The 26,996-nt window shown below is 38.5% G+C and overlaps 1 protein-coding gene and 3 non-coding genes across 4 annotated transcripts in view; all 4 read left to right on the forward strand.

Moving 5' to 3' along the window:
- Positions 1–26,996, forward strand: part of WDR43 (WD repeat domain 43) — a 47,359-nt gene that overhangs the window by 9,605 nt on the left and 10,758 nt on the right. Inside the window, exons 3-11 of the mRNA XM_058682924.1 lie at positions 2,876–2,997; positions 8,096–8,216; positions 9,237–9,376; positions 15,922–16,024; positions 16,793–16,857; positions 19,484–19,655; positions 21,016–21,102; positions 21,982–22,113; positions 23,598–23,729. Coding sequence (XP_058538907.1) covers positions 2,876–2,997; positions 8,096–8,216; positions 9,237–9,376; positions 15,922–16,024; positions 16,793–16,857; positions 19,484–19,655; positions 21,016–21,102; positions 21,982–22,113; positions 23,598–23,729 — 1,074 coding nt within the window. The remainder of the gene's footprint in view (positions 1–2,875; positions 2,998–8,095; positions 8,217–9,236; positions 9,377–15,921; positions 16,025–16,792; positions 16,858–19,483; positions 19,656–21,015; positions 21,103–21,981; positions 22,114–23,597; positions 23,730–26,996) is intronic.
- LOC131486449 (small nucleolar RNA SNORD53/SNORD92) lies at positions 8,600–8,684 on the forward strand. Its single transcript, XR_009249350.1, has one exon. It is a non-coding gene; the product is annotated as a small nucleolar RNA SNORD53/SNORD92 (small nucleolar RNA).
- Positions 21,560–21,639, forward strand: LOC131486447 (small nucleolar RNA SNORD53/SNORD92). Its single transcript, XR_009249348.1, has one exon. It is a non-coding gene; the product is annotated as a small nucleolar RNA SNORD53/SNORD92 (small nucleolar RNA).
- LOC131486448 (small nucleolar RNA SNORD53/SNORD92) lies at positions 22,407–22,482 on the forward strand. Its single transcript, XR_009249349.1, has one exon. It is a non-coding gene; the product is annotated as a small nucleolar RNA SNORD53/SNORD92 (small nucleolar RNA).

Genomic DNA, 26,996 nt, shown 5'->3' on the forward strand with positions numbered 1-26,996 from the left:
AGTCAGCAATGAAAAGACTGTACCTGTATTCCAGTAGCATTATTTCCACCATTGAATATTCCCATTAAAACAGCAATAACATTGGGCCACCTGGGGCGGCTCAGTTAAGTGTCTCACTTGTGGTTTCAGCTTAGGTTATGATCTCATGGTTTCGTGAGTTTAGACCCCACATCTGGGCTCTGCACTGGCAGCATGGAGCCTGCTTGAGATCCTCTCTCACCCTGTCTCTCTACCCCTCCCTAACTTGTGCTGTCTCTCTCAAAATAAATGCTTAAAAAATTAAAAAAAAAAACCAGCAATAACATTAACAGAAACCCAGCTGATTTGATAGATAAAACATTTTGTCTGATTTTAAGTCTGCATTTAAAAGTATGTTACTTATTTTCATATTAAAGATTATAAAAACACAACTGTAAAACAAATTATTTAGAGGTATAATTAGTAAGAAGGGAATCTCCCTTATTTCCTCCCTCCTCTGCAAGTCAAGTGTGATCTTCGTGTAGGCTTTTACCCCACTGTAGTTGGGAGCCCATCCTTTGATTTTATCAGTCTTGTGATGAGCAGGTACCTAGCCATCTGTACAGTGTGATAGTTGCTTTACTCAGTTACTGTGGTTGTGGACATAATGCTGATGGAGCCTAGAACTCCTTTTTAGATCATTTTGGTATTTCATGGGATTATACATAAATCTTTTTTTTAAACTTTATTTTTCAGAGAGAGAGTGTCTGCGTGTGTAGTGGAGGGAGGGGCAGAGAGAGAGGGAGACAGAGAATCCCAAGCAGGCTCCATGCTATCAGTGCAGAGCCTGATGGCAGGGCTTGATCCCGTGAACCGTGAGATCATGACCTGAGCCAAAATCAAGAGTCAGAAGTTAAACTGACCGAGTCACCCAGGAGCCTCTATACATAAATCTTTAATAGGGAATGAGTTTATTAAATAGTAACCAAGGAGGTCAGAGTAAAGAGTGTTGGGGTGATATGGTGAAATAGAAAGGGATCAGGCTTTGGACCTAGTCTGTCCTGAGGTTGAATCCTTCGAGTTATGTGGTCATGGATAAGTAGTTTGTCTTCTCATTTCTTAAATGGGTATTCTGTAACCTATCTTGCATGCTTTTATTGGGATTTAGATGTAATAGTATATTGTATTGGCCTGGTGTATTGGCCTAGTGCAGTGCCTGGCATATAATTGGTATTGTGTAAATGTTTATTGAATATGTAAGTGAATGAACAAATGTACAGTTGCTAGATTGTTTTTCAAAAGGGCATACTAGCTCCTATCAATGTATGATAGTGCTATTTTTTTCTGCAACCTTACCACTATGGGTATTACAATGCTAATAAGCAAATTGCTAGATGGACAGACTGAAAATGTTACTTTGTTTTGCTTTATATCTCTTGGATTACTACTTTTGAAAATTTTATTTTCTTTAAAAAATTTTTTTTGATGTTTATTTATTTTGAGGGAGAGAGAGAACAAGCGGGGGATAGGCAGAGAGAAGGAGAGACAATCCCAAGCAGGCTCCGTTCATCAGCACAGAGCCCAAAGTGGCGCTTGAACTCATGAAATGTGATATCATGACCTGAGACGAGATCAAGAGTCAGACACTTAACTGAGTGCACCACCCAGGTGTCCCTGAAAATTTTATATTCTTACTAAATTCTTTCAGTGGAATTTATCTGTGCATGTTTTTTTATTCAGTTCTTTGTGTATGTGTCTATGATCTAGGATCCTATGATACAGGATTTAGTTCTTTGAGTGGATAGCTCATATTAGCGAAGGGAAGTATCTGAACTTAACATTTATTTATTTAAAGTTTGTTTATTTTGAGAGAGAAGGTTTGTGTGCATGAGCAGGGCAAGGGCAGAAAGAGAAGGAGAGAATCCCAAGCAGGCTCTGTGCTGTCAGCATAGAGCCTGTGGAGCCTGACATGGGGCTCGATCCCACAAACTGTGAGATCATGACCTGAGTCAAAATCAAGAGTCAGCCACTTAACCGACTAGGCCACCCAGATGCCTTTGAACTTAACATTTAAAACTATTTTTCTTTCGAGGTAGGAAGAATCTATGTAATAGAAGTAGTGATTTTGAGTTTTATCCTTAACTTACATATGTACGTGATGTTGATTCATGTATCCGTTTAATTGATGTGAATTCAAGTAGAGTGAAAGTCACAATTGCTTATAGTGTCGATGATTTCGCACCTTATTCTGCCGAATAAGTTTGTCCCAGAATGTGTGTGAGGTGGGTGGGAGAGTTGAACTTGCTCTTCCCCAGTTGACGTCTCCATTCCTGTGTGCCTCTAAGTGAATGAGCATCTTGCTATGCTGAGTATGTTAAAGTCTTGTTCGTATCGTATTTTCCTTAACACAAGGAGATATTTCGTGTTTACTTGAAGAAACAGTGATTTCTTTATTGAGAGATGGTTTTGATAGTTTTTAAAAAAGGGATTTTCAAGGATAGTTTTGATTAGATGTGGTTTTTACCTGAAGTACTGACTTTAAACTCCAAGATTTGACTTTACTGGTTCACTCAAGTGTCACAAACTTTCTGCCACTGTGCATGAAGTATTTTATCTTGCCTTAGTGCTGGCATTCTTGTGAAAAGCAAGTGGCATTTAGGACTAGCATTCTTTGACTTATGATGTGGAAGTATGTAAAAACATAGAAGGGAAGCAGAGAAGGGAAAATTAACATTTGATGTATTTATAGCTGATTTATCTCATTTTTGATGTTGGAAATGGATAGATGCAGGGTAGGGTGTTTTTGGTTAGGTTAACGCCTGTCTTTTTTGTTAACTCTTTGTAATGATTCCAGGGTGTAATTATGTTCTATAAGACGAGTTTCTTCTTTTAATTTTTTTTTTTTTTTGACCTTTAGAGTGGTGGACATGACAACAAGGTCAATTGCATACAGTGGCATCAAGACAATGGCTGTTTATATAGTTGTTCAGATGATAAACACATTGTGGAATGGAATACACAGACATGCAAAGTAAAGTGGTGAGTAACATTGATGGTTCTATGGTATTGGAGGGGTAACTTGGTTACTGTTGGAAATTCATTAGAGTTTGATAAATCAAGACTATTCTTGGCTGTAGGTAAAGTCTGATATTGGACACAGGGAATGTAGATACTAATGAGGGTATACTTTTCAAGGAACTTTAAATCAAATCAGGCATGCAAGATTTTAGTACATAAACATTAAATAAATGATGCAAGAGTCAAATAACTGCACAAGAGAAAACATAAGGTAGCAAGTAATTACTGGTCAAATGAAGTGGATAGTGTTGGCAAGGCCTGGTGGAAGAGAAGGGATTTCAGTTGGGCGTTCTGGGAGAGGTATTATTTGGATAGAAGAGGATGGGGGAAGGAAGGTGGGGAAATGGCAAGACCAAAGTCTGGGGAAAAAGGAAGTGAAAGATTGGAAAATTTACGTACTAGGGAATAATGACTGGTAGAGGATGTGGGCCAAAGTGTATTAAGAATCTGGCCTTAACTGTCAAAGATAAAAAATCTCAACCGACTCTTCCAGTTCAAGCACGTAATCCTGTGATAGGCTTTATAGTAAGTGTTCAGTAAGTGTTGAATTAGTTCAACTTGTGTAGATAAGGACCCTAAGAAGGATAATGGTGCCTGTGGTCTTATAACTAATAAATGGCAGGGAAGGAGTTCATATCCTGCTGTCTTGAATTCTGGTACAGTGCTTTTCTACTATATTAAAACTACTTAGAGGTTTGGATTCTATGTCGTAAGCAGGAGAGAGCCACTGAAGGTCATGTCTTGGGAATAAAGTCACCAAGATAATGCTTTAGGAAAAGGTGATCTGCCAGCACTGTCTAGAGTATATGGAAAGGAGCAGGTTCAAAGGCAGAGAAGCCAGATTCTAGGTGGTTGTGGTAGTTTAAATGTAGGATGGTAAGAGTGGAAAGTGAGAATGAAGAAGATAGCAACTAAGTACATTTGGGGAGCCTGAAAAGGGGAATTAAATGACAAAAGAAGTTAAATGTAACCATTTTCAGTTTTGTGAACTTACTAGGCAAGTGGTGTGGCACAGTTCATAGAAATTATAGCCAGAAGAAGGAAATGGATGTTGAGTTTTAAACAAGTCGAATTTGAAATAATACATGAAAGTCAAGAGCCAGCAGATGGGGTGGTGAATAGAGGCTTAGAATTTGAATGAGGGTTTGGGGTGGGAGGTGCAGATGAATAGGTCATCTCCCTAGAGGTTCAGTAAGTTTTTGTCTCCATTTATCTGTTGCATCAGTTTCCCCACCGATGACTGTCAGAAACACCTGTGGAGATTCCCACCCACTGGGTCTGGGGTGGGGGCCACACAACTGTATTTTTAATTTTTTTTTTTTTTTCAACGTTTTTTATTTATTTTGGGGACAGAGAGAGACAGAGCATGAACGGGGGAGGGGCAGAGAGAGGGAGACACAGAATCGGAAACAGGCTCCAGGCTCTGAGCCATCGGCCCAGAGCCCGACGCGGGGCTCGAACTCACGGACCGCGAGATCGTGACCTGGCTGAAGTCGGACGCTTAACCGACTGCGCCACCCAGGCGCCCCTGTATTTTTAAAATGCTGCATGGGTGAAAGTTCACAACGTTAGGTACTTCACGTAGGGACTAATGTTTAAGGCTCTGTTCAGTGCATTCTACAGAGTATTGTATTTAACCATAGCACTGTGAGTGGGCTCTGTTCCTGTTTTACAGTTGAAAGTGGTTGGGTCAGAGCCTGAGCTCTCATGCACACTACTGTCTCATAGGGTTGTGTTCCCAGCTCCATTCTTGGCATTCCTATGCTGCTGTCAGTGGATTGTGTACCATTTTAGGTACTATGTATTGACTTCTATGGAAGATGAGGATTTAGTTCTCACCCTCTCCATTCTCCCAACATCACAGTTTTTTTTTTTTTAAGTTTATTTTTGAGAGAGCATGAGCCAGGGAGGGGCAGAGAGAGAGGGAGACACAGAATCCCAAGCAGGCTCTAGGCTCTGAACTGTCAGCACAGAGCCCGACGTGGGGCTTGAACTCACGAACTGTTAGATCATGACCTAAGCCTAAGTTGGACGCTCAACTGACTGAGCTACCCAGGCGCCCCATCACAATTTTTTGATGAAGGGCTATTTGTTTGCATTATGACTGCTTAAATATTATTACAGATAAGCCTTGTACTCTACTAGGTTTATATTTTTTGGCACAAAACTCTGCTTTTCTTGGGGTTTATAATTTCCTTGTTGTTCATTTGCCTAGTTTTGTATATAGTTGTCGTTAGCTCGTTTTCCCCCTCACAGTTGCATGTTATTTTGGAGCACATCAGTTATTCAGTTAATTATATTATATTTCTTGGAGGACTTCGCAGTCACCTTTCAAGGTCTGCTGAACAGTGAGGATCCTGGGATTTTCTTACATTATCATCCTGAAAATTCTCTTGTCAAATGGAACCTCTATTTCCTAGATCCCATTTTTCTCTTTGTTGGGTTACTCTCTTTTTTGTGAAACACATGAATTGGTGGCTTCGTAAGAAAAGTGTGTTGATGGTAAATTTATTGAGATTTTGTTTGTCCACCAGCGCCTTTATTGTACCCTCACAGTTAATTATAGTTTGAAGATATGGAATTTTAGGTTGGAAGTAATTCTCCTTCAGGATTTTGAAGCATTGGTTCATTGGTTATTTTTTCTTCATTTTTGAAGAAAATTGCTCTTCATTTTTCTTTCTTCTTTTTTTTAGTGTTAATTTATTTTGAGAGAGTGAGTGTGAGCAGGGGAGGGGCAGAGAGAGAGACAGAAACCTCAAGCAGCCTCCCTGCCCTCAGTGCAAAGCCCTGGGCTGGAGAGGGGAGTGGGGCTCTATCATGAACCGTGAGATCATCATGACCTGAGCCAAAATCAAGAGTTGATGCTTAACCAACTGAGCTACTCAGGCACTCCTTCATTTTTCTTGTAGCATGTATTTGATAATTTCATCTTCTCTGTTTTTTTGATCTTTCTCTAGTACAGTCTGTTGTAACTTAGATATTGCATCTCCTGGACTGATCCTTTAGGTTTCTTTGTTCTCTCTTAGTTTCCCTTTTGTCTTTTTCTTCTGTTACCAGGGAGGTTGCCTCAGTTTTACCTTCCAAATTTTCTATTGAAATTTTACATTTCTCTAACCATATTTTTAATTTCTGGGAGATTTGTTTTTTGTTCTCTTAATGTTTCTTTTTGTTGCATCATGCTGCTTTCATGGATATAATATTTTCTAACTCTCTGAAGATAATAATTACAGGATTTTAAAGTATTTTTCTTTTGTTCCTAACATCATTTCCCTCTTGAGGATGTGTTGATTTTTGTTTGATTTTTAGCTTCTGTCTTTTATGTTAGTTAAAGGCATTCTTGAAATGACGGGGGATCCTCGGCTGCCTGTTGCTATTTGAAAATGAAACATGAAGAAACTGATTGGAAGGCTTGTGTAGGTGGCAGCTCAATTGCTGGGCTTCATTTGTGGAGTGAGGGGGAAGCCTTTGAATGTCAGTATATGTGGGTTATTACCTTGGCACCGGTCACATTTCCTAGAGAGGAATCTTCTGATCTAGTGCTTTTCAAGCTCTGATGTGCACAAGAGTTACTTGTGCAGATAGAACTGATTTAATAGGTCTAGGTCGGGTTTGGGAGTCCATTCTTAGTTCCCAGGTGATGCTGGTGTAGGAGGTTACGCTTTGAGTTGCAGAGCTCTTAATGGAGGCTGGGGAGGGAGCTCAGCAGTGGTGTTAGCTCTTTGCTAGCATTTTCAGTGCCGAGTGAGGAGATAGATTCAGGGACACTTGTCGGGGTGGTGATCATGTCTTTTTTTTATATGTATATTAAGTGAATAGGGGTTGAATGATGAATATAAAATGTTGAAGCTGTGGGAATTGTTGAGAAATTATCAAAAATGTTAGCAACTGAAAAAAGGGTGAAGGAAAAAGTGTCCTGTATTATTGCTGCATTTCCTTGATTACTAGTGAGGGTGAGTGTTTTCATGTTTATTGACAATTTGTATTTCTTCTATGAATTGCCTGTTTATATCTTTTGTGTATTTTTGAGTTTTTTTTTTTTAATCTGATCTAGTTCTTAAATATAAAGAGCTGTTTATGTATTCTGAGTATTAATCTTTTTCCTGTAGTATATATATTTGATATTTTCTAGCTTTTTGGTTTTAAATTTATGTCTTATTTTGTGGTACAGAAGTTTTACTTATTTAAATCAGGTTATTTTTACCATTATGATTTCTGGTTTGTAATTGCTTTGGAAGGCCTTTCCTAAAACAGGATTATAAAAACACTCTCCTGTGCACTTTTTAATACTTATTTTTAATCTGTTAGCTTTAGTTTAATTAGTCAAGTTTTTTGTGTGTGTAGTAGAAGAGAGGAATCTACTTTTGTTTTTCCAAATGAGTAGTTTGACATATTCCATTGTGATTGGCAGAGCAGTGTGTTTTCTTTTACTTTATAATTCATGTCTTTTGGTAAGAGGATTGCTACTGTTATTTCTTGATTTTATAAGTGAATAACCAAGCTCCTTGTTTATAAAAATATTAATGTGTGCAACAAAGCACAAAGACTCATGCCAATCATATTTCAGGTATTAGAAGGGGATCATCTATACTTGACTTATTTTACTCTGTCAGATGGGAGTGCACCTATGTTGATTTGAGATAGAAATAACCTTTTTGGACTGTAGCTTGAGAAGTAATTTGTGCTGCTAAGTAAATTAAAGGCCAGGCTTCCACATAGTGTGGGAACCATGGTGGGGATAGGATGGACTTGTGGAGGTCCAGCCAGCCAGGTAGTTTCCTGGGCATTAACAAAATCCACCTCATACACAGGATACACAGCTACCCATTTTTGTATTAAATCTCTTACTCATCCATTTTCTGGTACCTCTTGAAAATCTTTGGGTAGGCTTTACCTTAGTGTTAGATTCAAGGTTAGTCACCTTACACAGCCTTTTAGGGAATAATTGCATGGAACCTTAAGTGGTATTTTTAATACCTTATTTGTTTCTTGTTACTTTTTTGCTCTGAATAAAGTTTTCTCCCTATTCATGGAGATGTTTCTGTTTCTCTTCACTTTACAGCAAATGGAAAGGTGACAACAGCAGCGTCAGTTCCCTGTGTATTAGCCCAGATGGAAAGATGTTGCTTTCAGCTGGTCGAACAATCAAACTATGGGTTTTGGAGACCAAAGAAATCTACAGAGTGAGTGAATCAAATTAGTTGTAAGCCTAACATTTGTCTAGAGTAAGTATGGAGAAGGGCAGAAAGTCTGAGCCATAGAATGTCATCTTGAGAGTACAGATTTGTTATTTTCAGGCATATCAAATAGTAGAATCAGAAGATGAAAGTTAGCTTCCAAATCCGGTGTGTTGATATTTAATAGGTTAGATGTGTCCGTTTCACATGCATTTGAGAAATGAATAGAACAAATAAGTAGAATTTGAATTAAAATTCTTTTACTCTGCTGTATAATGATATAGTAGGTTTGATTTCTTCCTTGCATCTTGTGTTTACTACATTTGCAGTATTTGACTATGGGGATATGTAGTATTATATTTTTGAGTGTGCTGCGGGGTGTATATTTGGTGCTGTGATGATGCCTTAAAATTGTGGTTTCGACTCACTGAGAGTAAAATGAAGACCTACAATTCCTTGGCTGTGTCTGAGCACCCAGGCGCCCCTTAACCATGGATAGAATTAAGTGGGTCTTTAATGCAGGATGGAAAAAATAAAGATTGTGGGTAGGGCCATGGGAGTTGTTAGGGCATGGTGATTTTCAGATGGAGTTTTGATTATTTATTTTTTTTATTAAAAATTTTTTTAATGTTTATTTTTGAGAGAGAGAGAGAGAAAGAGTATGAGCAGGGCAGGGACAGAGAGAGAGAGAGAGGGAGACACAGAATCTGAAGCAAGTTCCAGGCTCTGAGCTGTCAGCACAGAGCCTGACGTGGGGCTCGAACCCATGAACCACAAGATCATGACCTGAGCTGAAGTCAGCCTTAACTGACTGAGCCACCCAGGCACCCCTCAGGTGGAGTTTTTGAAAGTGCATGGAATGTGGCACAAATAATCTCAGTTGCTTAGAATTAAATTTAGCTGTTACCTTTAGTCTGGACTTCTGATTTCATATATGGATCATCTGTATTGTTTATGGTCCATAAGGACTCTTCACTTTTGTCACTGTTCTGTGTCCTCTCCTAAACGAGACCAAACTCTCTCTAGCACTTCACAGGACATGCAACGCCTGTTTCCTCACTCGTCTTCACTACTGTCAGACCTCCTAGTGAGAGCCAGCCCTTTGATGGGGTCACAGGCCTTTATTTCCTGTCAGGAGCAGTGCATGACCGGCTACTTAACGTCTGGTATGTAGTCTCGGGCCTGGGAGGTAGCGTTGCCTTGAAGGAATCTGTCACAGCTTGTATGGGTAATATAAATGATGAATGTGAGACTTGCTTTATTGTATTTAACGTTAGATTTACCTTGACTTGTAATGAAGAATTGAGCCTGCCTAAAAAACAGACTTTATGAGAAAAATTTAAGAGCATTGTATCATAGTACCACATCTTTCTTGCTTAGAGGTAGAGGGGTCTGAATATTTTTGTGACCGGGCAAGTTATAAATAACCTTCTTAAAAAGTTTTAGGATAATGTCTAATTTTCTTGAAAAAGGACCATTGGGTTAGTGCAGTAATGTCTATTTACTGATGTTTTACTGAGGACATTTAATTTCTTGGATATGTCTGAGAATGCCCAGTAGTGCCCCCCTTTTTTCTTCTTCCCTTTTTTGCAGTAATTGCTGTTACTGTTTTTCCTTGGAACTACTTTTTTTTTTTTTTTTTTGAGATTTTATTTTATTTTTATTTTAGAGAGAGCACAAGTGAGGGAAAGAGAATCTTAAGCAGGCTCCATGCTCAATGCAGAGCCTGACTTGGGGTTTGATTTCATAACCCTGGGATCATGACCTGAGCTGAAATGAAGAGTCGGATGCTTAATTGACTGAGCCACCCAGGCGCCCCTTTAAAGTTTTATTTTTAAGTAGTCTCTACAACCAGTGTGGGGCGTGAACTTAACCCTAAGACCAAGAGTTTCATGCTCTACCGACTGAGCCAGCCAAGCACCCCTGGAACTACTTTTAAAAGTAAAAATTAATTTGGTATTAAACGGCCATCAGAAAGTTTTTAAATTTAAGAAAATAAGGGTTTTCTTGGATTTTATGAGAACTGATGGTGAAGCTAACTTTTTTTAAACACCTGCTGTTCAGCTAAAATAAGTGGAGATTTAAACAAGTAGTTTCTCATCCTAGTAATCAGTTAGTTGAGCATGTTCTTGATCATACAAAGTTACTATGAATTTATACCAAATAACTCAGAAGTGGGAATCATCAAATACATAAACCTTGTGGTTGGGTGGGGAAAGGTTCATAAGATCTAATGTGGACTTCTGTTCACCTTCAAACCATCAACTGAGCCATAGTCCTAATTATCCTTTCATAATCACATTGTGTTGGTTTTCTGTCCTGTGTCTGTTTTTTGAGGCATGCCTTCTGGGATAATTTAGTTTTTTTTTTTTTCTTTTTTTTTTTTTTTTATTTACTTTTGGGACAGAGAGAGACAGAGCATGAACGGGGGAGGGGCAGAGAGAGAGGGAGACACAGAATCGGAAACAGGCTCCAGGCTCCGAGCCATCAGCCCAGAGCCTGACGCGGGGCTCGAACTCACAGACCGCGAGATCGTGACCTGGCTGAAGTCGGACGCTTAACCGACTGCGCCACCCAGGTGCCCCTGGGATAATTTAGTTTTATAACGTTTAACACTTACATAAGAAATTAGTAATGCCAGAAAGTTAAAATCTGCCACCAAATCCTCCTGACACTACATGGATGTTCCAGTCTTAAAAATGCTTCACCTGTTTGGCTCCCTAGACCTAGGGGTCTCCAGCTACAAAATGCCTCCTTTTAAAAAAAAAAAAAAATTTTTTTTAATGTTTATTTTTGAGAGAGACAGAGTGTACACGGGGGAGGGGCAGAGAGAGAGACAGGGAGACACAGAATCTGAAGTAGGCTCCAGGCTCCGAGCTCTCAGCACAGAGCCCAGTGCAGGGCTTGAACCCACAAGACGTGAGATCATGACCTGGGCCAAAGTTGGATGCTCAATTGACTGAGCCACCCAGATGCCCCTACAAAATTTCTTCTGTAAAAGAGAAATTGATTTCTGTTGTCTTAACATCCCCCAAATAGTATGTGTATGCCTGTGGGCTTCCTACTAACAGAGGAATAAACTTGAAAAATTAAAAACCCATATTAAAAGGCTGCCTCCAAAGACCATTTATGGAAAACTTTGTGTTTTGTAGGTAGAGGAAGCCTAAGGTTCCCTGATGATTACCTTTGAAAGACACATTTCTGTTAGGAAATAACATTTGAAGGCTTCTTGCTGCTGAATGAAAATGAAGCAAAAAAACACTTTCATATTACTGTAAGGACAGTACTATCCTGTTGTTGAGCTAAGATACCAGTTTCTTTTGTATAAAGTAGTCTTATGGCAGTGATTTTGAACAATGTATAGTATAAATGGCTTCAAGTTAGAATTAGTATTGTTTTATGAAGAATTCATAAGTGGGAATACTTAGAAGTGATCCAATAAAATTCTTAGTTTTCTTCTATACACAAAAATATTGAAAGATGCTTACTGGTGAATATATATATATATTTTTTAATGTTTATTTTTGAAGGAGAGAGCATGCGCGTGAGTGAGTGGGGGAGGGGCAGAGAGAGAGAGGGAGACCCAGAATCTGAAGCAGCATAGAGCCCGACATGGGGCTCGAACTCAAAAGAGCTCACAAGCCGTGAGATTATGACCTGAGCCAAAGTCAGTTGGACGCTTAACCAACTGAGCCACCTAGGTGCCCTTGTTTACTGGTGAATGTATAAAGTCTCACTAGTTGACAAAAACAAACTGATTGTGAATCGTGTTTGCAAATCATGTTTTTTTACTGTTAGTCTTTTTCTTTTTTTAATTTGTGCCTTAAATTTTTAAAATACCTTTATTGGGGTATAATTGATGTATAATAAACTGCACATGTTCTTCCTTTTATTTTAATGTTTATTTATTTTTGAAGGAGAGAGAGAGACAGAATGTGAGTGGGGGAGGGGCAAAGGGAGAGGGAGACACAGAATCTGAAACAGGCTCCAGGCTCTGAGCTGTCAGCACAGGGCCCGACGCGGGGCTCAAACTCATGGACCACGAGATCATGACCTGAGCTGAAGTCGGATGCTTAACCGACTGAGCCACCCAGGCGCCCCAGGATGTAAATTTTAAAAAATAAAAAATAAAATTAAGAAAAAAACAAACGTTAAAAATAAATAAATAAATAAATAAATAAATAAATAAAAAAACCTGTTGTGTAAAACATTAAAACAAAGTTATTACAGACATTTGTGTATAAATCTTTGTATGGACATATGATTCATTTCTTTTGTGTAAATACCTTGAGTGCATGGGTAGATCATATGATAGATGTATATTTAACTTTTTAAGAAATTGCCAAGTTTGGGCCCCTGGCTGGCTTAGTCAGTAGAGCATGTGACTCTTGATGTCAGGGTCATGAGTTCAAGCCCCATGTTGGGGCTACTGAAAAAAATTGTCAAGTTTTTTCAAAGTGATAGTACCATTTTTACATTTTACATTCTGACCAGCTATGTATAAGAGTGCAAATTCTTTCATATCCTCACCAATGCTTGATATAATCATTTAACCGTAGCCATTTTAATAGGTATGTAATGGTACCTCCCTGTGGTTTTAGTTTGCATTTCCCTAATGGCCACTCATGTTGAGAATCTTTGTCCTGTTTGCTATCTGGATATGTTTCTTGATGAAGTATCTGTTCATATGTTTGGCCTATTTTTTATTGGGTTTTTCTTACTGAGTTTTGAGAATTCTATATATATTCTCAATATAAACCCATTATCAAGTATATGCTTTGCAGATATTTTCTCCTAGTATGTGCATTGTCTTTTTGAAGAGAAGTTTTTAATTTTGATGTAGTCCAGATCATGTTTCGAGATCTTTGCTTAATTAATCCAAGGTCACAAAGGTTTTCTTCTGAAAGATTTAGTTTTAAGGCTTGCATTTTGAGCTAATATGTGTATATGGTACAAGGAATGAATGACAGTTTTTAAAAAATTTTTATTTAAATTCCAGTTAACATACAGTGTAATATTAAAAAAAATTTTTTTTAATGTTTATTCATTTTTGAGAAACAGAGTTAGAGTCAGGGAGGGACAGAGAAAAGAGGGAGACACAGAACCTGAAGCAGACTCCAGGCTCCAAGCTGTCAGCACAGAGCATGACGCGGGGCTCAACTCACAAACTGCAAGATCGTGACCTGAGCTGAAGTCGGCCGTTTAACCGACTGAGTCACCCAGGCGCCCCAACATACAGTGTGATATTAATTTCAGGTGTACAGTATAGTGATTTAGCACTACCATAAATACCCAGTGCTCATCACAAGTGTACACCTTAATCTCCATCACCTATTTAGCCCATCCCCCACACCTCCAACCACTAGTTGTGTATAGTTAAGGGTCTGTTTCTTGGTTTGCCTATCTTTTTCTCCTCTTTGTTTGGTTTCTTAAATTCCACATATGCGTGAAATCATATAGCATTTGTCTTTCGCTGACTTACTTCACTAAGCATAATACTTTCTAGTTTCACCCATGTCACTGCAAATGGCAAGATTTCATTTTTTATGCCAGTGTGTGTGTGTGTGTGTGTGTGTGTGTGTGTGAGAGAGAGAGAGAGAGAGAGAGAGAGAGATATGTATATCACATCTTTATCCATTCATCAATGGGCTGTTTCCATAATTTGGCTATTGTAGATATTTGGTCTTGTAGAAATATCAGGTGCACGTATCCCTTTGAGTTAGCATTTTTTTTTTTTTTTGAATAAATACCTAGTAGTGCTGCTCTTGCTGGATTATAGGACAGTTGTGTTTTTTACATTTATTTATTTATTTAGAGCGAACGAGAGGCAGAGAGAGAATTCCCAGCATGCTCTGTGCTGCCAGTGAAGAGCTTGATGTGTGGGGGCTTGATGCCACGGACTGCAAGATCATACCCGAGCCAAAATCAAGAGTCAGATGCCCAGTGACTGAGCCACTCAGGCACCCCTATTTTTAACTTTTTTTTTTTTTGCAAATGTCTATTTAGGGGAAAGGGGGGGATGTGAAGCGGGCTCTGCACTAACAGCAGTGAGCCCGATTTGGGGCTTGCACTCAACGAACTGGGAGATGGTGACCTGACCCCAAGCTCAACTGACTGAACCATCCAGGCACCCCCTTATTTTTAACTTTTTGAGGAAACTTCATAACTTTTGCAGAGTGGCTGCACCAGTTTGCATTCCTGAATGGATGGAAATTTATGTTCTTGTGTTAGGAATATCCATTGGTCTCAGTACCATTGGTTGAAAAGACTATTTCCAGTGAACTGTTTTTGCATATATACATGGAAATACACATACAGTTGGTTCTTATTTGCAGTTGTTATGTTGTATAAAGTCCTCATGAGCGCAGAGTTAGTGATACTGAACTGTGAGTCCTCCGGGAAATATAAGGTTAGGTTTCTGCAAGTTTTGTTGGTTACATTTTTGTCATCTAATCAATATATAGCCTCGTTTTATGTGTGTTTCTGTTTGAAAATACATCATGTATATAGTTAATTAACTCCTGTCAGAACAGAGTTTACCTAACAAATATTTTTTCCCTTAAGGCATATTACAGCTTCTTTTGCTCTTAGATAACATGAGACAGCACTTGAGCACTATACTTAGGGCACTGTTTATTTTTTTATTTTTTTTGAGAGAGAGGGCACAAGTGAGCGAGGGGCAGAGAGAGGGAGGGAGAGAGAAGTGGGGCTCACCCAAATTGGGGCTTGAGCTCACCTGAAGTGTGGTGTGGGGCTCGTGTTAACCTGATGGAGGGCTTGAACTTACAAATTGTGAGATCATGACCTGAGCCAAAGTCTGGTGCTTAACTTACTGAGCCATCCAGGCGCCTCCTTAAGGGACATTTTAAAAGTGAAATCACCAACAAAAACATGAAAACAAAATGAAAATACTTTTTAGCATTCTAAATAATACTAACGATACTAAATAATACTGATAACACTTCTGTAGTGTGAGAGCTGAAGGAAGAAGTCAGAGCATAGCCTTGTTGAACATTGTGGGCAACTCTTATTATTTTTCACTGCTTTGAGCATTTTTACTGCTCTGTTCAAGACTATGGAAGTTCCACAAATTCTGATTCAGAGGCTAACAAATTTTAGCAAGTAAGCAAATTCTCAAAGAAGGAATCCACAAATAATGAGGACCATTTGGGTTAAATATACGCATGGGTCTATTTCTGGACTCTATTTTCTTTGCATTGCTATCGTGTGAATTCTCAGATTAATCTATAGATTCAGTGTAAACCCAGTCAAAATCTCAGCAAACTCTCGTAGAAATTGACCATCTGATTTTAAAATTCAAAGAGAAATGCAAAGGATGTAGAATAGCCAAAACAATGTTGAAAAAGCAGAAAAAAGTTGGAGGACTCACATTGCCTGATTTCTGGACTTGTCAAGCTACAATAATCAAAACAGTGTGGTATTGGCATCAAGATAAACAGATTAGTGGAAAAGAATAGAGAATGTTACTAATTGTTTAAATCTGCATAAGGGCATTAGTGCTTTCTCTTTTCCCTGCAACCGTGTTAAGTGGCAGTGACACAAATGGGTCTAAGTTTGATCTGTAGTCTCTTTATTTAGCTTTCAAAAGATGCAAAAACTATTGGGAATCTAATGCTGTTACTCCCGTTAGGTGCTCATCTTTTTTTGTTGTTAAATTTCTTATTACCTAATCATGGGTTTTGTTATCTAGGCAGGTCCGGTCGGAAAACAAAGAAAAGAATGCAGTGATGTCTTTTACAGTTACAGATGAACCTGTCTATATTGACTTGACGTTGTCAGAAAATAAAGAAGAGGTAAATGGCTCAATTTTTGAGAATTTGTTTTTGGATTTCACAAATTATATTTTTAAAGTTAGTGTTTTGATGATTTAATGATTTGGGAAAGTAGGGGACATGAGGGAAGAAAGAACAAAATGTAACAAAAATCTTCTTGGACTGTCCGGAGTAACCATTAAATAAATCACTGGTGTGCACTTCCGAGCAGGGGGACCGTGTCCATGGTGTTTTCAGGGATCTTTTTTTTTTTTTCCAAATTTTTTTAACGTTTATTTATTTTTGAGAGACAGAGTATGAGTGGGGGAGGGGCAGAGAGAGAGGGAGACACAGAATCTGAAGCAGGCTCCAGGCTCTGAGCTGTCAGCACAGAGCCCAATGCGGGGCTTGAACCCACAGACTGCGAGATCATGACCTGAGCTGAAGTTGGATGCTTAACCACCTGAGCCACCCAGCCACCCCCCGTGTTCAGGGATCTGACTGCTCTGACATGCGGGGCCTGCCAGTTTCTTTTGTCAGTGACTTTGCACTTGGTAGTGACTTTGCTCCTATAACTTCCAGGCTGCATTCTCCTTGTTATCTTCTTGGCTTAAACTTTTATTTCTATGCTTGACAACAACTCCAGTTGTTTAGATGACAGTAATGAATTTTAAATGCAAGAGTTGTGCCACCTTGGTGTTCTGACTTTTTCTCTGGTTATTTAAAGGGGTGAGGAGGACAGTTGAAGTTTTATAAGTATATTATGAAAGCCATTCTTCATTAGAGTAATCAGTTTAATTTTTCTTTTAGCCTGTCAAGTTAGCTGTTGTTTGCAAAGATGGTCAAGTTCATCTTTTTGAACACATATTAAATGGGTAAGTACGAAATTTCTCAAGTCAAATTTGTTTTCTTTCCCTGACTTGTTACTCTTTTTTATTCCTACCTCAGTATTCTTTGCCTTATATTACTTTTCAGTTAGGTTGTTTTGAAAGAATTACTAATTATCCATATGACTATATACATTTCTAGTGAGGATTCAAGTTTTTGGATTGTGGACCATTTCTTCATATTTGTGGGTAGTAAAGTAGTTTTATGATATATGCTTAGTAAATGTTGGCAGTTCTAATGATGCATTTTGTTGGTTTACCTTAAAGTTTATATTTATTTTGAGAGAGAGAGAGCATGCATGCATGCATGAGAGGTAGTGGGGCAGAGAGAGAGGGAGAGAGAGAATCCCAAGCAGGCTCCGGTCAGCTTAGAGCCTGACATGGGGCTTGATTTCATGAACCGTGAGATCATGACCTGAGCCGAAATCAAGAGTTGGATGCTTAGGGTGCCTGGGTGGCTTAGTCGGTTAAGCATCTGACTTCAGCTCAGGTCATGATCTCCCGGTTTGTGAGTTCAAGCCCCATGTTGGGCTCTGTGCTGACAGCTCAGAGCCTGGAGCCTGCTTTGGAATCTGTGTCTCCCCCTCTCTCTGCCCCTTCCCTGCTCATGCTCTGTGTCTCTCTGTCTCCCAATAATAAAAAAAGTGTTTAAAAAAATTTAAAAGAGTTGGATGCTTAGCCAACTTAGCCACCTAGGTGCCCCTCTAGTGATACATTAAAAAATTTTTTTTGCCGTTTATTTATTTTTGAGAGACAGAGACAGAATGAGCAGGGGAGGGGCAGAGAGAGAGAGGGAGACACAGAATCTGGGGCAGACTCCAGGCTCTGAGCTGTCAGCACAGAGCCCGATGCGGGGCTTGAACCCACAAACGATGAGATCATGACCTGAGCTGAAGTTGGACGCTTAACAGACTGAACCACCCAGGCATCCCTCTAGTGATACATTTTAACTGAAAGTGGTTCAGTTGGAAAAGTTTGCTTGTGAACTTGGTAAAACCTTGATTTCTAACTTTGATAATAGTTTCCCTTGCCATATATATGTGGATCAATGAAGCATGGCAGTGCTATTGTTTTGGTGGACAGAGGGGGGTGTTGCTGTTAGCATGTGTAGTAGTCATAGATCTAGGATCAGTAAATTATGACCTGTGGGTCAAATCCAGTATGACCATACGTGGCCCCCCAAAACTAAAATATTTACTATCTGCTCTTTATAGAAAGCTTGGCAACCTTTGCCATTCTCTGTAAACGTGGTCTGAGACTCAATCATGTGAACTTTGGAATGGTTTCAACTTTTTGTCAGTTGGTATTCTTCCTTTTACAATCCTAATGTAGGAATTTATTTAAGTATAAAATTGTTATGAAGGCATAAAACATTTAAAAACATTTAGGATGTGTAGACAATAGGTTATAAAGCCTAATTCTCCCTGCATTGAGTTCTACTCCCTAGAGGTAACTCTTAACATTTTGGTGTGTAACACTTGAGGCCTTTATTGATACAGTCATACACGTATGTGGAACATATAACTAAGGGCCCAGAGATGGTGGGCTGCTGTGAGGAATTGGGCACCTCTCCATGGGCAATAGTAAGCTGTTGCTTTTATGCAGAAGACTGATAAGGTTTGACCTTATCAGGTATTAAGTGTTAAAACATTATTAAGCTTTTGAGTCATTCTGTCGGATGTGTTGAGAATAGACTACAGAGGGGTAGAAGACCAGAAATCCTGGATGGAGATGGTTGTGGAGTCAGGATAACTAGGAGGCATGAGCTAGAAGGATGGTGTGGTGCACCTGTTGGGAGTGAGATGTCTGCGGTGTGAGGAGTGAGAGGCTTGAGACACAGTGAAGGGCGGGGCTGTTGGAGGCAGGAGGGTATGGAGCTGGGAGGACAGTGTATCAGAAGCATCATCAGCCTGCACGGTGGATGGAGAGACCAGACTGCTAAGAATAAGAAAGGAATTCCTCAGGAGTAGTGTTAGAATGACAGCCACTAGAATCTTCAAGAAATCTGGCCCAGAAATCATTGGATGACAGCAGGAGAGGGAGGTAGCTGGTATCTGGTAACACTTTCCCAGGTTTTAGAAGGGAAAGAGAGACAGACTATTCATCTTGAAATGTTTGTGAAGAACACAGAACACTCTTAAAATCATCTCATGCCTAGGCTTCTGACATAAAGGCTATGGAGAGAAAACAGCTACAGCTTGGGAGATCTGCCCTGATATTTTGCTGATAATTTTGCTCTTGGAACTGCATTGCGGAGGTCATGGTGAGGCTTTTGCGGGCTGGAAACAATTGGAAATGGGACTGATTGGAACAGGGCATGTACAGAGAGTCCTCTGGGACTGAAGCACAAGGCAGCGAGAGAGTACCTGGGATCTTGGCGCCCTTTATGGGGCTTGGCAATGGGATGGAAGGGCACATGGTGTCCAGGCAGATTTGGTGGTGAGGTCTTGCTAGATGAGGTCTTGACAGCAACACTAGTGGTGTGGGGATCCTGGTCACTCTGGTGATAGTGTGGAGGCCACAGGAGGTTACATTTCTTGACTTGATGCCAGCTTCAAAGCATTCATAGGAGACGTTTCAAATTTTCTAATCTATTTTTTTTTTTCATTTCCAGATACTGCAAAAAGCCTTTGACTTCAAATTGCACAATTCAGATAGTGACACCTGGGAAAGGCAAGAAATCAACACCAAAACCCATTCCTATTCTAGCAGCTGGGTTTTGCTCAGACAAAATGTCATTGTTGCTTGTATACGGCAATTGGTTTCAGCCCACCATTGAGCGAGTGGTACGTAGATACTACTCTGGAGTAAAGCAAAATAGCATCAACGTGGACATGACAAAAAAAGATGACTGTGGAGTGATTCATTGGTCTGCTTATTTGAATACTTAAAAAGAAGTCGTGTATTTTCCTGTAACTGAAGGATCTTTCACTGGGTAGTTTATTTTAGTTTGTGAGAGCTATGTATGTAATTTTACTTCACCTAGCATATCAAATATTTTAATCCTTAGTCAGTATGAAAAATTATTTCTGATATTTTATTCGCCTTTTTTTTTGGTATTCTGTCTTTGAAATCTGGTATATATTTTCACTTACGCACATACCTCAGTTTGGAATAGCCACATTTCAAGTGCTCAATAGCCCCCCATTTACTAACATTTTGGTCAGCACAGGGTATGAATGAATTTTACCCAATTACCCAAAAGATACATCTTAATAAAAGAGCCTTTAGTAACAGTACTCATTGAGTTTCCTAAGTGGAAATGTAATGGGTGGTGCAATTATTTAACTTTTTTGAAAGTTTCTTTGGAGACTTTTGGTGAGTTATGGGCGTGTCCAATAGGTGATTTCTTTAGCTTGCATTTATACTGCTTTTATTCAGTAAGGCCTTCTGGGAGATGATGAGTGAAATATTATGTGCCCAAGAAAACTCTCGTGGAGTTTATTTTACTTTTTAAGAATTTAACATATGGATATGGTTTAATAAAAAAGGGAGAAAGGTATTAAGCTATGAACGTAACTCTCTGTGCTGTACCTGGACCCCCTAACCGTCCTCTAAAGATGCAGCCATTGTTTCCTGCTTGTTTTGTGTCCTACCAGATGCTGATTAATTATATGGGCACAGAACAGAGAATTACATAAAACCATACAGGCTTATGGGTAACATGTACTTTGCTGCATCTGATTGTCCCCCTTGTAATGGCACATCAGGATTTAGAGATCCACCTTAGAGCAATTTGTTCATCAGCAGTGCTGTCTTTGACTTGCTTGTGGAAAGTATAGTGGGGGGACCCTAAATAGCCCAGATTATTTTTTTACAAGGGTGACAAACAGGAATCATTAAAAATCTGTTATAGTTTAAAAACCTCTTCATCTTTTAAAACTATACATGTGAAAAATTTGAGCAGTTCATAACCGAAAAAAGTACACATTATCTTCAGAGTTGACCCACTTTTCTCTGCTGCCATCAGTCCGAGTAGTGGTCAGTCTGGGTGGCTGAGTTTTGTGGGGAAGCTTTCTATACTTTTTTGTATTTTTATGAAAATGCACAAGTACGCATTGGCTTTTCATGTTATTCTTATTTCCAATTGCTTTGTTTGACATTTCCGCCCCCTTTCTTCCCCCCTCCTTAAAATTATATTCCCAGGCTTTAAGTTCCAAAGAACCTCACATGTGTTTAGTAAGAGACATTTCAAACTGCTGGGCCCCCAAAGTAGAGACGGCTATAACAAAGGTGAGTGCATTTCGTATTAGAAGTTGAGAAAAAAGAGATTTGGGTGAATTGAATTGTTATATAATATTATGTTTAGACTCTTTAATACCCTCCTTATGATCTTAACAAATTGGTGAGATTAAGTTTTAGGTAACAAGATTATACAACTTCTTTCCTGTGCTTTTGATTTGTTGAATGAATGAGTGAATAGACAACTAAAAGTTAAAGACTTGGGAGTTAGTCCTTTACCTGTGTGTGATCATTAAATAAATACAACATTTGTCAATAACTTATTTTGCTGATTTCAGCATTCAAAGGAGGAATCCTATATTTAAGGATATAAAGCCCTAAATGATGGGTTTGGAATTAAATACCATATTTAAGCTTATCATCATGATTTTCTGTTTTGAATATAACATGGCATCTACATGTAGATACATGTTTGGCAGTTTAATGAGGAAAAAAAAAAAGCCAAGACCTGCTATGATGACATCCATATATGGTTTCGCTTCTGGCTGAGTTTCAGAGATGACACCTTTCTCTTGGCTGTCTGAGCATTTCTGGCAAAGCTGGATTACTGGAGGTGGTAGTAAAATGTACAACTTCACTCTCTAATGTTTTTAAGTAATCTTTAAATGTTGTTTTTCCTGGTTTTTACTCATGTGCTATTGAAAACCTTAAAACTATAAACTTTCAAATTATAATTTGGAAACTTATTTACTAACATTCAATTAAAATTTGTCTGTAGTTCTTATCATATTAAATTAATTATGTTAAGATTATGTTAAAATTTTCCAGTAGAAAAACCAATTAAAAGCTGTTAGTTTTCTTTGGGGCTAAATCTTACAAGGACTGAGGCATAATTCCCTTTGTCACTTGCCGGCTATTCCTTTTTAACAGGTGAGGACACCAGTGATGAATTCTGAAGCAAAAGTTTTGGTGCCTGGGGTACCTGGTCATCATGCAGCTATCAAACCTCCTCCTTCACAAACTGAGGAAGTAGAGAGCAAGAGGAAATTAGGGGAAAATGAGGTAATAGAATCACTGACCATTTTTGAGTTTGAAATGTAAGATTACTCATGAGACTAACAAATTATTGGGTAGAGCCAACCTTGAAACTTTAGGAACTTAACTAAGATTGCTGCTGGTTCCCTCTCTCATCCCGAGCAGCACAGGTTCAGAAATTCCAAATTGTAACCCGAGGCTTCTACTTGGCCACTGTTAATGGAGAAGACAGACTGTTACTAACTAAAGAGGGTGCTGTTTTGACCATTGTTAGCAGTCAGCTGGGTCACATAATTGAATACGGTACCTTAAGCCAGGACTTGCTGTGATGATTTCCATTGGGTTTCGCATGTTGCTGAGTTCCAGTGATGCCTTTTCTCTTGGCTGTCTGAGCAGTTCTGGCTAGTTTAGTGAGTGTTGGCCTTTAAAAGTGGTCATCACTATAACCTCTTCAAGTGCTTACAAACTTCATTTTTTCTCAGCTCCCTAGACCTTCCTGTGGTTACTGTACTTGTCTCTAGACCTTTTTCTTATGTGTCACCCGAAATGATGTGAAATTTTAATTGTTTTATCGTTAGAGAAAGATTATGTTTCTTTACCTGATTTTAAATGTCTTCCTTTGTAGGGTGTGTGGGGGGATGGGGCTGAGTAGTTGTTCATTAAAATTATTCCTTAGTAACATGGTATATGTATTTAAAAATAACGTGCCAACTTTCTTTAACCTGGCCTAGATCCAATTATTTAATTTCCTCCTGCCTTTTTTGATTTTTATGCTAACCTAAATAGGAGGCTTTGGCAGAGCCTATTTGCCATAGTAGTCACAGAGTATTTGTATTTTGATTTAGTTACTAAGAGGCGGGCAGAACATGGTTGTTAGACTTGTTTTAATAAGAGATAAGTTCTCTACAATTGAGTTTTTGTGTAGCAAATTGCATCCTGTTTATTTACACTTAAATTTTAGATTCTTTTATCAAGGGAACTTGATTTAGTAGAGCATCTTCTAGAATATCATCATTTGGAACTAATAAAATGAAAAATAGGAAAAGACATTTTAAAAATTGTTTTGGGAACATAGTTGTCTTTATTTTTCATTTTCTTTTGATAATTTTCCTTTTTTACAGATCTGAGGCTGATAACCAGGGGTAGCTCTAGAAGGGAAAGTTCTTTTGATAATAGGTCTTTTCTTGTGCTTTAGTAATAAGATACCAGATCTGTGTATTTTTTGAATCTTCTATAGAGAGATGTTTTTATGAATTACATTTTCAAATCATGACTTCTCATGCACTTCCAGATCACTAGGATCTGGAACCTTGGATTGCAGATAATACATTGGTCTCCATCATTGGCTTTATGGTAGTAAGATCTTGTTGGAATGAGAAAGAGCTTGTTTGTGTTTTTCATTGTGAACCAGTCAGTGCTTTTGTTTTTTGAGACATAGGAACAAAGTAATTCGACCAAACTACTTTAGGCCTTGTCTAGATTAACATTAATAGATCATTTCTGTTCTGCAGGTTAGCATTGAAGAGCGCCTGGGAGCACTGGATATAGATACAAAGAAAGAGAAGGATGACCTTCCACAGACAAATAGCTTTCCAGTTCTTCTCACACAAGGATTAGAAAGTAATGATTTCGAAATGTTAAATGTAAGTATTATAGCAGTTTTTAAAATGAATTAGGACAGTTAATTTTTCTTAGAAAGTGATTGACATAGCACACTCAGACTGAAGAGTCATGTGATAAAGCTGTTTTGAATTTAATATTTTGTGAGTTTAGTCAAATACATATCACTTGGTGGCACTATACAGACAGTCACCAACCTACAAAGGCATTGTATTAAATTATTTTGAACCTGGAATGCATTTTCTCATAGAAATATTGTTCTGAATTGTTATTAGGTCTTAGGCTTTAGTTCACAAAAGCCTTTATAAACATAGTGTAGCTGAATTATAATACTCAGCATTCTAGATCACAATTTATATTTTTTTCTGTAGGAAAATGCGTTCCTGAGTTTTTACTCTGGATTCCAGAAACTTATTTCCCCCTGGCCGTGAGAGGGGGCGGTGAGGTGGAACCTTGGCAATGGGTAGGAGGTTTGGGGGAAAAATTGAAGAGGGTTGGGGGTTATCTTGTGAAGTATTTAGAGGTAAAATACTAGAAATTTATATAAGGGAAGCATTTATTATTTGTGTGTTTGTAAGTTGGTGACTGCTTGTATGAAGTGACTTAATTAGATCCCCTTAAATTCCAGAATGTAACAGTGATCTGTACAGAAAATAGAAGTGTAAAAATTGGATTTAAGCACTGCCTAATTAGATTAAAGCAGTTTACATTTTCTTAAGTGCATTTATTCTTAGTGACTCAGCAATATTATGGTGCCACTTAGTATTGATATGCCTTTTAATATGTAACCTGTGAATAGCATCTTTCTGATTTATATTTTGATCTAAATGGGAATATCTTATATTTGTGTTTAAGGTGACTTTTGCATAAAGGGGAAACTACATCCTAAAACTTAAGATTGCTTGTAAAATAGTTTGTAAGTGTATGTAATTTGGAAGGTGGATTTTAGTTTAATATGGCATAGAAATCTAGGTGAAAAATAAGCTGTAGAAAACAGCTGACCGTTTTTAAAATACACTGTTAACTTACCTGTCGTTATTGCCTCCTTAATTGTGCTTTGAAACCTTCCTCAGTAGTATAACTAAATCAGTTCCCAATTTTTTTTTTTTAAAGAAACATTTCAAAACATTTAAAAAATTATTACAGTGGACCACCATGGACTCATCACTCAGTTTCAGAAATGATCAAATCTAGCCAGTCTGTCTGTGATGGTTTCATTTATCTGCCCACATGTCTCCACACATTATAGTGAAGATATCTTTTAGAGACATCATTTTATCCATAAATAAATCCCTGTTCCACTGACAAGAGCAAGTCCTTTTAAAAACAAGCACAATCCAGTGTGCCTAGGTGGCTCAGTTGGTTAAGCGTCTGACTTCGGCTCAGGTCATGATCTCGCGGTTTGTGAGTTCAAGTCCCGTGTCGGGCTCTGTGCTGGCAGCTTTCTCAGAGCCTGGAGCCTGCTCTGGATTCTGTCTCCCTTTTTCTCTGCCCCTCCTCTGCTCATACTGTCTCTGTCTCTCTCAAAAATAAACGCTAAAAAAAAAAACAAAACACAATCTATTATCACACCTAATAAACAGTAATTACTTAAAACCATCAAATATCCATCAGAGACCATCAAATATCCCTGATTGTCTCATAAACTTCTTTAGTTTTTATTTTTGCTTCCTTTAAAACAGGATCCCTGTGAAGTCCACACAGTATTGGGTAGATATATGCCTCTTCTGTCTCTTGCAGTTAATTTTTTTTTTTAGAGGAGCTGAGTTATTAGCTGCATAGAGACCTCATAGTCTGTATTTTGTCTCCTGCAAAACTCCATTTTATTGGGTCATTTAATCCAATAAGTGTTGTCATTAAAAAAAATTTGTTTTTAACGTTTATTTTTGAGAGAATGGGACAGAGCACGAGTGGGGGAGGGGGGCAGAGAGCGGGAGGGGGGTCGGGGTGGGTGCACACAGAATCTAAAGCAGGCTCCAGGCTCTGAGATGTCAGCATAGAGCCCGACCCGGGGCTCGAACTCATGGACCCCGAGATCATGACCTGAGCTGAAGTCAGATGCTTAACCGACTGAGCCACCCAGGCGCCCCAATAAATGGTGTCATTTAACATGTTCCTCTGTCATATTTTCTATACACTGGTAGTTGTATCTCAAAGCTTGTAGAGATTCAGGTTAGAATCTTTTGGTACTTCAAAGTTGACAGTGTGTCCTTTTATTAGGTGTCACAGTTTTTGGGACAAATGAAATGATGTTTATGGAAGCACTTCTTAAATTATAAAGTATTGTACACATAAGACTTTCTCATTATTGTATTACTTAAGTAGAAGTAATTGGAAACTAGAATCCTGAAAAATTGGGTGCTGGAAAAGACCTGTAAATGTTATAGTGAGGGCTTAAAATAACCCTTAAAAAAAAGTATAGAGATTTTCCCATACTGTATTGCCTGGGAGATGCATTCACATATTCTGTACTTCACTCTAAAATAAAAAGCGAGACAAGTTAAAAAAAACAAAACTCTTTTCTCCTAAAAATAGTCTTCCCCATTCCCCAAAGTGACCTTATGAGGACACATGAAATATAGTAGGAGGACTTAAAGAATGAAAGAAGGGAGGTAGCAATGGCAGGGATACATCATGTGACTAAAACTGAGGTTAAGAATCCCCACCTTAGAGGGGTATCTGAGTAGCTCAGTCGGTTAAACACCAGCTTCGGCTCAGGTCATGATCTCACAGTTCCTGAGTACAAGCCCTGTGTCAGGGCTCTGTGCTGACAGCTCAGAGCCTGGAGCCTGCTTTGAATCCTGTGTCTCCATGCCATAGAAAACTTGACATTAAACTTGTGGCTTTAGGAAGGTGGAAATTTGACTCAAAAGAAAAGGCTATGGCTTATGAAAAGAGAAGAGAAGCCAAGTTACTGGCACCCAGAAAAGATAGAGATTTTAAGATTTTTAAAAATTTACTTAATTTTTGAAAGTGCCATTTATAGTAGTACCAAGAAGTTAAGATAAATGTATAAAAGATGACTTTCCCTCTATATTGAAAATTACAAAAATTGAGAGAAATTAACAAAGATAAAAATATATAGATATCTAAACCATGTTGTAGGTTGAAAGATTTAATACTGTTAAAATGAGGAATTTCCCCCACATTTGTGTTTTTAGTGCATTCCCAATTAAATTTCAACATCTCCAAGTAAAATTTAAAATTGGAGGACTTACCCTACTTGATTTCAAGGTAAAGTTACAGTAATCAAGATAGTTTGGTATTGGTGAAAATAAGTATAAATTAAG

The sequence above is a fragment of the Neofelis nebulosa genome, chromosome 9 (assembly GCF_028018385.1).
Source record: "Neofelis nebulosa isolate mNeoNeb1 chromosome 9, mNeoNeb1.pri, whole genome shotgun sequence".
Classification (NCBI taxonomy): domain Eukaryota; kingdom Metazoa; phylum Chordata; class Mammalia; order Carnivora; family Felidae; genus Neofelis; species Neofelis nebulosa.